The sequence below is a fragment of the Zea mays genome, chromosome 4 (assembly GCF_902167145.1).
Source record: "Zea mays cultivar B73 chromosome 4, Zm-B73-REFERENCE-NAM-5.0, whole genome shotgun sequence".
NCBI classification, from domain to species: Eukaryota; Viridiplantae; Streptophyta; class Magnoliopsida; order Poales; family Poaceae; genus Zea; species Zea mays.
The window spans coordinates 182452173-182463539 of NC_050099.1; the positions used below are offsets into that span (position 1 = coordinate 182452173).

The following is an 11367-nucleotide window of genomic DNA, read 5'->3' on the forward strand; positions in this document are numbered from 1 at the left end:
ACCAACGGAGCTGGTCGGTTTCTTCTGTCCATGGCTGCTCCTCAAGCAACAAATCGACAAGCTGTCTGCAGCTGCAAGAACAAACCGATCACGGACAGGACATCTCAGTTCGCCTCCGAGCCGAACCGCTGGAAGAAGTTGGGAAATGGCAACCTCAAACGGATTCTTCCAACCAGAAACTTATTCCAGCACCCTGCTGTGCAATTGCGAGGAGAAAGGAGAGGATGACGAGAAAGAAGTAGCGACTTGCGACACTAAATGGCTCCTCGCATTAAAGTGTGTTGATGGCGGCCTCGGATACATTCAAGGTGCGCAGATCAGAGGGAGAGGAGGGTGGGGGGATCCGCGGCAAGAAATCAACAGCACGCGCGACACTTTCTGGATTGCGACCTCGGTTCCCCGTAATCGCGGATCAGAGGGGGAGGAGGGTTGGGGGATCCACGACACCTTCCATCTGCGGCAAGAAATCAACAGCATCCGTGACACCTTCTGGATTGCGGCCTCGGTTCCCCGAAATCCCGGATCAGAGAGGGAGGAGGGTGGGGGATCTGCGGGCGTTGATTGCGGAGAGCCCTCGTCAGAACCGTGCACCAATATAAATTGTGGACGGTTTGGTATGATGCCATTAAAATCTTTTTCTATTTCCCATGTGTTGAAGTTCGGATGACATGCTAACGCTAATTCTAACTAATCTGGCTCCATATGTTGAAAGTCTGGGAATTCTAATCAGTTGCCATCCTACATCAGAATATGGCAATCGGCTAATTGGTCAAAATCATTTTTGTACGTTAGTTTAACAGCAGAAGTAAAATAGAACCCATGCACAGGGATAGCTGGATGTATCATCGTCAGTCTTTTCAGCATAATCCTACAGTTACTCAGATCCATGAAACTGCACACATTGCAAATCGGTGTTCTCAGAAGTTGCAGGAGCTCAGTAGCAAGAAAGCCAATGTGAAAAAGAAACAAAATATGCAGAATGGTAAGAAAAGCAGCACAAAAGGAGTGAGACAAACAAGGCGAAGCCGGCCGGATCGAGCACTGCACCCTTTTCTAGCTTTTGCACACACCACCTGCTGCCGCATCACCGCGCGCGCGAGGTCTCAGTCGCCACTCGCCAGCGTGATTTGCGACCCCCGCCGACCACATCCTGGTGATTTCGCGGGATGGCGGCCGTTGCGGGCGACCGGCGATTTCGCGGTGGCTGGTGGGGGCGCGTGGACGCGCGGCGGATGCGGCCGTGGCGTGCGGGCGGCGGTTTCGCGGTGGCTGGTGGGGGCGCGTGGACGCGCGGCGGATGCGGCCGTGGCGTGCGGGCGGCGGTTTCGTGGCGGATAGCGGGGCGTGCGCGTGCGGGTACGAGCGGGGGCAGTCTACACTCCACTCTTAATAGTTGTAGAGATAATGCAGCAATATCGTATTTCATCCACGTCTTCTTCGAGTTGGGGCGCGATGGCCCGCCAGATGGACATGCCGGATCGGCGGGCGGGAGAAAACCAAGTGGGAACGACTTGTTCCGGTACGGGCGCTGCACCGAAAATTCGAAACAGGGTCGGGATCGGGCCGGGGGGCCGACGCGACGCGACACGACACGACGCCTCCTGGACGCCGCCATCGCGTCGCGTCTGACCTGCGGATCGTGCGTTTCTTCCAAATCCCCGCAACTGCCGATCGTCGGGACGGGACGCGTGCGTCACGTCAGTCTCCTGCTCCGCTCCGATCCGGCCTCTAGGCTCCAGGCTCCTTCCTCCTCCGGGACTGGGGAACGATCGTTCATCGTGTGGCGCGGCTCGCCGGCACCCGTACGTAGTCGCGACCCGCGGACCACTTAGAGGCTTTAGTCCGCTGGAGCTGGAACTGGGGCCAGGGATGGCGTCGCCACGACGGGACGAGACGAGCCATATGACAACAAACCGGGCAGGCCGGCGCAGGCTTCCCTGACCAAAGACTGTCGCTTATCTGGCGCTTTGCTCTCATGTATCTTTACCGGGCATCCACCAGTCAGTCCAGCCACCCACTCGGACCCGGGAATTCATAGGGATTAGATCATACAGCATACATACAAGTAACCATCCCTTCCCTGGTTGCCTCTCGCCGTTCAAATCGGGCCGCTTGCAATACCAAGGCCGCTACGACGCTAACTGTCGCCTGCACACACGCAGTATGAACGAAACGAAACGCTTGCGGGCTAGGCAGGCAGGCAGGCCCTTCCACATTTTCAGTGGGAAACGCAGGGGAAGAGAATTAGACTGTGTTCAGGGGTTCCCCCTAAATTTCTCCACCTATATCCCACTCACGTGCCACGTCAGCGTTCTCTCTCCCCCTATATCTCCACGCTATACAGCGGTCCCCCCTATATTAAACCTCTATACCCCACCACACCAATATTTTATACTTTCATCATCAACTAACTCAACTACCATCCAATATTTGTTTTATTTTTATTTGCTCTATGAACAGTGCGCGGCCGTAACTTAGTCGCCTGCACCACCGTGTTCGTAATGAGTACGTTCTCTAAATTATGTAAAAAAATACTTGAGATCAGTCAAATGTACATATACGTCGTGGTTAAGAATTGTGAAATACACATAAGAGTATATTTGTACAATATCAAAGTCCCAACTACTAACCTGTTGACATTATTATAGGGTGTTTGGTTTGAGGAATGAACTAGTCCATCATCATCTCACTCCTCACCATTTTTGTTTGGTTTGTGGAATGGAATGAGTTGATCCATCACCACCTCATTCCTCATAGTTAGTTAGTTAGTACTAATATGAGGAATGAGGTCAACCCACCAAATTTGAGGAATGAACCCATGATGCGCCACCTCAATTTGGATGTAGTGATTCCTTAAACCAAACACCCCCTAAGAGTGGTTGTATCCTGTAATTGGATAGCATAACTTCAATACTTCATAAAATGCTAATGGAAGTATTAGTATGAAAGTTGCATGGAGGGAGTCTAACATGTATTGTTGCACTCTCATCAGCAGTGATGCCTTTCAACAAGTTTCTCTGAGCAAGCTCATCAGAAGACATCCCAGGAGCCTGGCTTCCATCCAATTTAATATCTAGCTTGGAGCTTGCATCTATTTTGTCCTGCATCTATTTTGTCCTTTGTGATCATTATTTTCATATCACCTACTTGCTCGGTGTGCAAAACTGAACGGATGGTGCCATTCGCTGTTTCATGTAAACTTGTATGGTTGGAAATCAGTTGCTGGATAGATGCAACCGCTTTGAGGACTGCAACATCCACAAACAAACTGTGGAGTAGGAAAGCCTTTCTGTCTCTGATTTGCCTCTCCTCAGCTATTTTGCAAGGCATTGCAGCAAGAATAGCAAATTCTTTCACCCATACGTGCAAACATTTGATAACATAAATTCAGCATGTGAAAAATAAACCTGACCTTGTTGTGCTCGACAAATGCCTTCATCAGAGCCTTGTAGGCCTGCAGATTGCAAATGCATTTCTTGTCAATAATCAGTCGTTCCTATTCATGCGACATGGTCTTACATACAAGATCTAGTGCTTACTCCATCAAATGCACGGCTTGTCTGCTGCAACAGTCCAACGAGGGAGCGGCTGATGAGTGCTCGCTTCCCTGCAGGGTAGAATCCTTCTTGGGATGCCACAATCGTCATCGGTTTCCCGTTACAAACTTGCACCTGCATACCAACCCAGATTCTAAGTGGTCTAGAAAAACAAACGCTCCTAGAATTAGCAACTTGTCTAAGTATGGCCAATGTGCATCAGGCCTCACAGCCAAATACGTCCAACACAATGAATTTAGTTAACAAAAACACTAGTTTTCAGACTTTGTATCAGACACACATCGATCTGGAAGAAGTCGTCTTCTCTCTTGTCATCAACGAATGGGCGGGACGACCTCCTAATATCTGCAACCAGTCACATTCTATTCATAGAAACTGGGAGGAAAAGAATCCCGTATGCAACTCGCCAAACCTACTCAATTCTGAATCAGCAAAAAAACTGCATCAACGAAATCAAAATCCAAAAGAGTGGCAGCTGGCGCGAGCACTCACAGTGCAGCGACAGCGTGAGGTGCGAGAAGGTGAAGAAATCGTAGAACTGCTCCAGCTTCGACGGCGGGTACATGGGCTCCTCGCCGCCGCCGGGCGCCGTCTTACTGGGCGAGGGCGACCCGGCTTTGGCGGACTCGGCCGCGGCATCCGCCGCATTGGGCTTCGGCTCGGGCTTCTTCGCCCCGAACACTTGGTTCGCCTCCAAGACCGTCCTTGGAGTATTCTGAACCTGCGGGCGTGTGGGCGAAGGAAGCGACTGCGGAGGAGGAATGCGGCGTAGCGTGCCCCTCCATTTAGCGTGAGAGAGAAAGAATCGGGGAGGGAGTGGAGGAGGAGGAGGACGCCGGTGAAGGGGAAGGGGGGCGCACTGTAGCCCCTATATCGTGTACAGTATTACGGGAGGGGGAGGGCTGCGGACGCCGTGAAGACAGTCTTAGGGTTGGGTGGATGTTGATACGAAATAACGCATGCACATGCAGTGGGATCGCCCTTTCTCATCAATTCTCTCGCTGTAGGTTTAGCTACGACAACAGTCGGCTCTCGGAGACACACAAATAAAAAGAAAACGATTTTTTTTAACGTTACTATTATTATACAACAGTGAATGATCAGCTGGAAACCTGAGGTCGTTGCTTCCGATTCGTGGGCAGCTCAGCTCTTGTCGGCCATCAGCTCACCTTGTGCCCGTGCTTTAGGGGGTGTTTGGTTACACCCCGCTAAAATTTAGCCCCTGTCTCATCGAATGTTTGAACCTCCGTTCCGGGTATTAAATGTAGTCGGATTATAAAACTAATTTGTCAGCCGAAGATTAAAAGACGAGACGAATCTAGTCCAGTTGGTTAGGTCTATATTTCATACTCCTATTTAAAAGTCAAACGCTTGATGTGACCTGGGCTAAACTTTAGCAGGAGCAACCAAACACCCCCTTAATTATGCAGAAGATTTGTACAGTACTGCTGCCGCTGCCTTTTCCGAGCAGTAATAGTACTATCAGGGAAGCAAACGGCGATATTAATTCCCCTCAATTTACACCAAACAGCCTGATGTGTGTACTGTGTGTATATATGTAGATAATGGACGACGCTTTTCGTTTCGTTTCGTTACTTAATGCAGGCAGCACAGGCACCGCAGCAGCAGCAGCTAGCGTGTAACAAGTAACACGGCCAAGGCTAGGCGCACTGACGCACTGTTGTTTCGGCCAGGACCTAGCGCTGCCCGGGCCTGAGCCGGTTGTCCCGCACATGCTTTGCCGAGCCGTGCCGCTCGGAAAGCCGCGCGCGTTCGTTCGTTGGACTTGGACAGACGACTGCTCTTGGAGACTAGCCTAGCTGCTGCTTTAATTTGTGCTGCCAAAAGCTAACCTCGGCAACGCAGGGCGTGGAACTTGCAAGTCGCCAATAATAATTCCAGCAGGCTAGCTGCTGCTACCGGATCCTAACGTCGATTGCATTGTCGCCGAGAGAGAGCAGTGGAATCGGTCGAGAGAGAGCGAAAGTTAGGGGAAAAGGTTAACTTTCAAGAAATTACGGTACTACTATGTGACTTAGCCTAAAACCTAAATGAGGTTATATGTGGCAGCAACTCACTAATTAATACTCCCTCCGTTTCTTTTTATTTGTCGTTGGATAGTGTAAAATTACACTATCCAGCGACAAATAAAAAGAAACGGAGGGAGTACTACTAGCAAGTACGTGATGATTGCCATTGGCGTCAACACGGGGCCCAAGAATGCCTTTCCGAGCCGGGCTATGGCCATCCCTTCTTCTGTTCCTCACATCGGGATAGGAGGAGGCTACACTACATACACTACACTCACAATAGGACGGCCTCCGACCCAGCAGCCAGCAGCCCCTCCCTCTGTTCCATTTTGATTGTCGCTGGATAGTGCAAAGAGTATCAATATTTGTGTCGAGCAAATGACGAATCATTGCCAGGCTAGCTAGGTGAAGGCCACCGTAAATATATATGCGCCCAGTGTCACAACCACAAGAGGACAGGTAAAGAAAAAAATGTTTCCTCAACCTCAATAGACGATGGGATGCATGGGGACGACAAGTTACAGAGGGATTGCCATTCTCGCAGCATGCACGAAGGCAACCGATGGCGGTGCCGCTGCAAAAGGATCGCAAGAGGTACTACGTAGCAGCAGCGTCATGCATGCATCGCCCATGCCATTGCATGAGATGAGAATGGAATGAAGCAGCTCCCGATGCGATTTTTTGTGCCTTGATTTCGCATTGACCGCTCGGAGAAAGAAGAAAAAAAAAAGGACGGGCAAGTAAGTACTACGTAGTAATAAAGACGAGAAGTAGCACCTGCAGTAGTGCTTTTACTGTGCTGGCTAGCTAGCTAGTAGTACCCTATCGCTGCACTGAAAAGGATGGGGGCGTGGTCAGGTCACGCCCAGCTTAACTTTGTCTGTCTCTAAACTCTAAACCCACGGGGTTACGTACGCAAAGCACAGGGATACAAAAAAAAAAGAGCGAAGAAGCCGTATATATCAGGTTACGGAGACGCATACATGCATGTCAGTGTTAAGTACTCGTTTGCTGCCTTTCTTGACCACCCTTTAGGGAACTCAGCTCGTCTGTGTCCCAGAGAAGAGCTGAGAGGCCAGTTTGATCGCGCGCTTTTGGACCACGCTTTCTCGATCAATCTGCAACGACTCATGCATGCACGTACCGTACGTACCGGCTCTCGATGCAATATCTGGATGACGAGCAACTTTATATAGTTCTTCGGGATTCAGAATACAATGAAGTGGGTTCAGCTTCGTAAAACTATAAAAAAAAACCGTTCCTTGGTTGTTTCCGTTGTATCCATACGTAACAAACAAGCCATATATATATACAGAGAGAGCAGTCATCAATAGATCTCGAAGCAATGATGGTCTGGTACTGGTGGTGGAGCACGTACTGTCTCTATGATCCCAGCAATCTCTCAGGCGGCACTGCTACTCCTGTGCGCACGCAGTCCTTTGCCCATTATTATTGGCGATTCGTGGAGCCAAGCCTCGGCCCCCCATACTTGTGGAGTAGTACGTGGGTGGGAGTGGGAGGCTATGCTTTGTGCTTTGATAAGCTCCGCTCTTTCTTCTTCTACGAATGGCCGGCCGCAGCAATGTATGTGCCACAGGCCAGACGCCGGGCAAGCAAACAGCAGTGAAAACTCACAGAGGGAGAGAGAGAGAGAGAGACAAACAGGAGACGTACGGGGAAAATACTTCGCGCGACCGACGACGACGACACAGGGATACGGACAAAACATCAACAGCCACGTACTACCGTACGTACGTAGCAGTATTCTCCGACGACGACGATGGAAAGAAAGGAACGAGCTAGCGCGATCAAACACATACTATATGTAACGAATCACGAGAAAGGTCCAAGCAACTTTTTGGGCCTTTGCTCTTTTGTTGCTATCTACTACTTTCTTTTCTTTACTTGTTTACTGCTTCTTTTCCATTGACTGACTGACTGGTCCCGTGGTCCGTTCTTCTCTTCTCTCCTCTCATCGACCGAGCTAGCTACTCGCATTTCCATCCGCCGCCCAATTCGACACAGCTTTTGGTGCATGCTCCGCCAAAAGGGCCGGGCCCGGGCCTCTCTAGTCTCTCCTATACTATTTAAGAGGGCCGCCTGCCTGCCTAGACGGGACGCCCCGGCCCTCCCAGCGGCCAGCAGCAGCACGCACCGCGCCATCAATCCATCGACAAGCCATCTCAGCTGCCCACGGCTGCACTGCCACTGCCACGCCATGGCCCTGGACGACGCCTGCGCCTACGACTGTTGCGCGTTACCTCCACCGCTCCATTGCTTGGACTGGGACTGGGACTCGGAGCTGCTTCACACTCATCGTCACACTACCAGTGCCGGAGGTGCCGCCGTCCAAGCAGAGCCGCCCACCTTCTTCGTCCCGGCGACGCGTAAGTGCTCAGCTCGATCAGCCCAGAGGCAGGCATGCTCTCGCTGCTAGCTATACACCTGCTACTGCTGCTCCGCTAGCTAGCTAGGGCATATAGTAAAGACGCATGAGCTAGTAGCGGAGTGAGCTCAGCTGAAGTATGTAGCCGGCCTCCGGCTTCGTGCTGTGCTGCCTGCAGCAGGTGTGCAGCCGTCGGCGGCGTCCAGTGGCGGCTACCTGCACGACGCCATCACTCACTGGAGCGACGACCGTCGCAGCAAGCGGCAGCGGATGGCGGCGGCGGTGGCAACGACGACGACGCCTCCCGCTCGGCGTCCGGCGACCACCGTCAGCGAGGACCTTCAGTGCCTTCTTGCGGTAAGTGGTATCGTACGTACTATACCACATTATTACCACCATACCATACCCAAAAAAAAATGGCAATGGTATGGATACTGCCATATCGGGGGTACACCGATCCGAAATCCGATCCTCATGTTGAATCATATACTAGAATACAGAGACGGCACTACGACATGTGGTGCGTACGTGTAGGCTATGCTGTGTTCTTAATTCAGTCTGCTGGAATTGCAAATGCAGTGCAAGTCCATCTCACACCGTCAACTCGATTCACCAACCGAAGCGATAAGCATGCAGAGGGCGCGCGCGGGCAGTGGCATAGCCTTGTCCTCTCATTGACTCCTTTTCTAACATGTAGCCTCGCGGCCCGCTTGTCCGGCCGGTTGTTCTCGGCTTGCTGCAGGGCTTCTGGGATTCAACAAGCGAGGCCGAGGGAGGAGCAGACTTCCGCCATGATCTGAACACCACGACCCCGGAGCCGGAGCCGGAGACGACGACGGAGATACGCTGCAGTTTTGCCTCAGGTGGTTCATTCGACGACACGTCCTTTTTTTTGTGGCTTTTTTCAATACTAGTACGGTAGTACCTGCTTCAATTTGCTCTCGGTTCAGTTAAACACTGCTGGCTACCGACCTACGTGCTGCCCCGACTCCGTGTTAAATTTGCCATTGTTTGTCAGTACGCCGGTGCTGCAAGCAGAGCAGAGGAGGAAGCAGACAATGGGAGCGGTAGGCACCAACAGCTACGGGACAAAACAGTGGTTACTGGTCGTACTTGCTCTCGCCAGTTCTGATTCTGGTCGACTGATAGATGGCCGGCCCATTAGCCCACTGGGCTGCTGCAGCCTGCATATGCACAGCAGTACAGCACTCGATCTGCTCCTAGATTAATTGCTTGCGTAGCGTAGCGTAGCGACTAGCGAAGGTGTTTGTTAATTTCCTTAGGCAGCAGCAATAGTCGCACTACTGTGCCTCCATACAAACAGTTTGGACATGCATGAAACTCACTCCAGTTTGAAGCTCGGGCGTGCAGGCGAGGACGAGGCAGTTGCGTCGGGCAGGGAGGACCAGCAGAGGGGGGCCAGCGCGCAGGTGCTGCTGCCAGCGCCAGCGGCAGTGGCGCAGCGCGGAGAGGAGGAGGAGGAGGAGGCAAAGGCGACCGCGGTAGTCCCCCCTCCTCGGTTCCCCGCCACCGCGCCAGCCGCTGCTCCCGTGCAGCGGCAGCTGCAGCTGCAAAAGGCGGCCGAGGGTGCAGCCGCCACGACGACGGCGCCCGCCTCTGCCTGCTCCTCTTTGCTGTCACTGTCAGGTGGGTACGTTGGGGTAGATGAACGGTGAGGAACCATTCATTACTGGGCTGGGACGCTGACACGCGCTGGTGGCGATGAGGAGTACAGACTACACAGAGCAGCAGCAGCCAGCAGCTGCAGTCGCTGCAACATGGCAATAATATTTTGAACGTATTTGGCATCGGTATACAGACTACAGAGAGCAGCCAGAGTGCTGCTCGTGCCTGCGCAGGCTTCGGTTTATCTATCGTTTGGCCTGCACTACAGCTCACTACACGTTACAATTCCTGCTGCAGACAAACAAATCCAATTAAAGTTTCTGTGACTAGTCGTTCTTTTTTTACGTACGTTTACTAAAATGCATGCGTTCGTATATACTGCAGGGGAGGACAGGGAGAAGAGAGGCGTCGGGGTGCTGTACCCCTTCGCGGTGGTCAAGCCGCTGGGGCTAGACGACGGCCGCATGACGACGCTCAGCGACGTGAACCACAGAATCCTCAAGAGACCGGCAAGGCCGGTCCGGCACCCCGTCGGCCCGTTCGCGTGCGGCCCCGCCGTGTCGGCCCACGGCCTCGGCCTGTCCGGGAAGGTGGTCGTCAGCCTCACCAAGATCAGGACGGGAGGGAACGGCACCATAACCATCATCAGAACAAGAGGCTGATGGATCATGGATGTCATCAACCGTTTCCGATCCCGCTTCTTTTTTTTTTGTTCTTGTTTTTAGGTCGCCATGCCTGTTGTCCAGGGTAATCATGGTACATTGGCTGCTACGGTTGTAAATACACCCTCCGGGTTGGTTTTCAGTGCAGGCTTCTGCCTTCTCTACTACTAGTAATTAACTAGCTAAAACTCCCACTACATTTGAATTGAACGTACATCGTACATAATATGCTGCAGAAAAGTTTTTTTTTTAAAAAAAATGCAGCCTAGGAATTTTAGGTAAATATAAGGGATGTCCAACCTGAACCTCAACAGTTTGCACCGCAGCACCGTGGTTCCATGGCTCATGAGAGAATACCTGCGTCCCAGAGCTTGGTGAAAGAATACCTGTCCAGCAAAGGCAATGGGCATCAATCACAAATGAGACCTAACTGTGTTTGAACACCGTACTTGTTCAACTTATCCCTTTCAACTTGGATATCGTGAGGCGGACCTTGGAAAGTTTTTGAATAAGCACATCTTCAGTGAAACAATGTCTTGATTAATTTCTTCTTTTGTGAAGGGAGTGACCATAGCTTATAAGCAAGAAAACAAGGATACCATCTTGAGATTTTGCCACCGATATAAACCAATGAATTGGCATATCGGAGAAAAGTGGGCCTCCTCTGAAGATATAGAAAACAGGAACTGATCAGTTACATCCTCAAACAAAACAGGAAGTCAGTTATGTGAATAATAGAAATGGAACCCTATCCAATCGGGGAAAAAACACACACACACCCAGTGCCAGCATTAAGTTGACCTCAAACAAAAAAAGAATCTAGTAATAATTGAGACAAACTCTAATTGCTATATTTTTCATGAAGAGGCATCCATGGCTCATTGTCCCGTGACAACTCCATCAAGGCCCATCTATTCCAGGTTTCTGCATCTTTAGCTTCACTATAGGATTCTGCATCTACAGCGATACCAGGCTTTTTCAGCAAGGATTCAACATCATCTTGTGCAGGTGAGTTCTCAGCATCAAGGTCTTCCGCACCTTTTCCGTCGCTCAATGATGGTTCCAGTGATTTCTTTGACAAATCATTTGCGTCAGTATTACCCAGA

General features: G+C 51.3%; 1 protein-coding gene across 1 annotated transcript; it reads left to right on the forward strand.

The window, feature by feature from the left end:
* The first annotated feature begins 7719 nt into the window (after positions 1 to 7719).
* LOC100272471 (uncharacterized) lies at positions 7720 to 10402 on the forward strand. The gene is made up of 5 exons (NM_001146943.1): positions 7720 to 7974; positions 8152 to 8330; positions 8716 to 8836; positions 9345 to 9620; positions 9984 to 10402. Exons 1-5 carry the CDS (start codon positions 7806 to 7808, stop codon positions 10259 to 10261), a joined length of 1023 nt encoding a protein of 340 aa, NP_001140415.1. The 5' UTR covers positions 7720 to 7805; the 3' UTR covers positions 10262 to 10402.
* The last annotated feature ends 965 nt before the right edge of the window (positions 10403 to 11367 follow it).

Bases quoted from the DNA above. Each gene is read 5' to 3' on its own strand.
- LOC100272471 (NM_001146943.1), top strand. From the start codon at position 7,806: ATGGCCCTGGACGACGCCTGCGCCTACGACTGTTGCGCGTTACCTCCA. The intron at 7,975-8,151 runs GTAAGTGCTCAG...TGCTGCCTGCAG, and splicing joins CTTCTTCGTCCCGGCGACGC to CAGGTGTGCAGCCGTCGGCG. The intron at 9,621-9,983 runs GTGGGTACGTTG...TATATACTGCAG, and splicing joins CTCTTTGCTGTCACTGTCAG to GGGAGGACAGGGAGAAGAGA.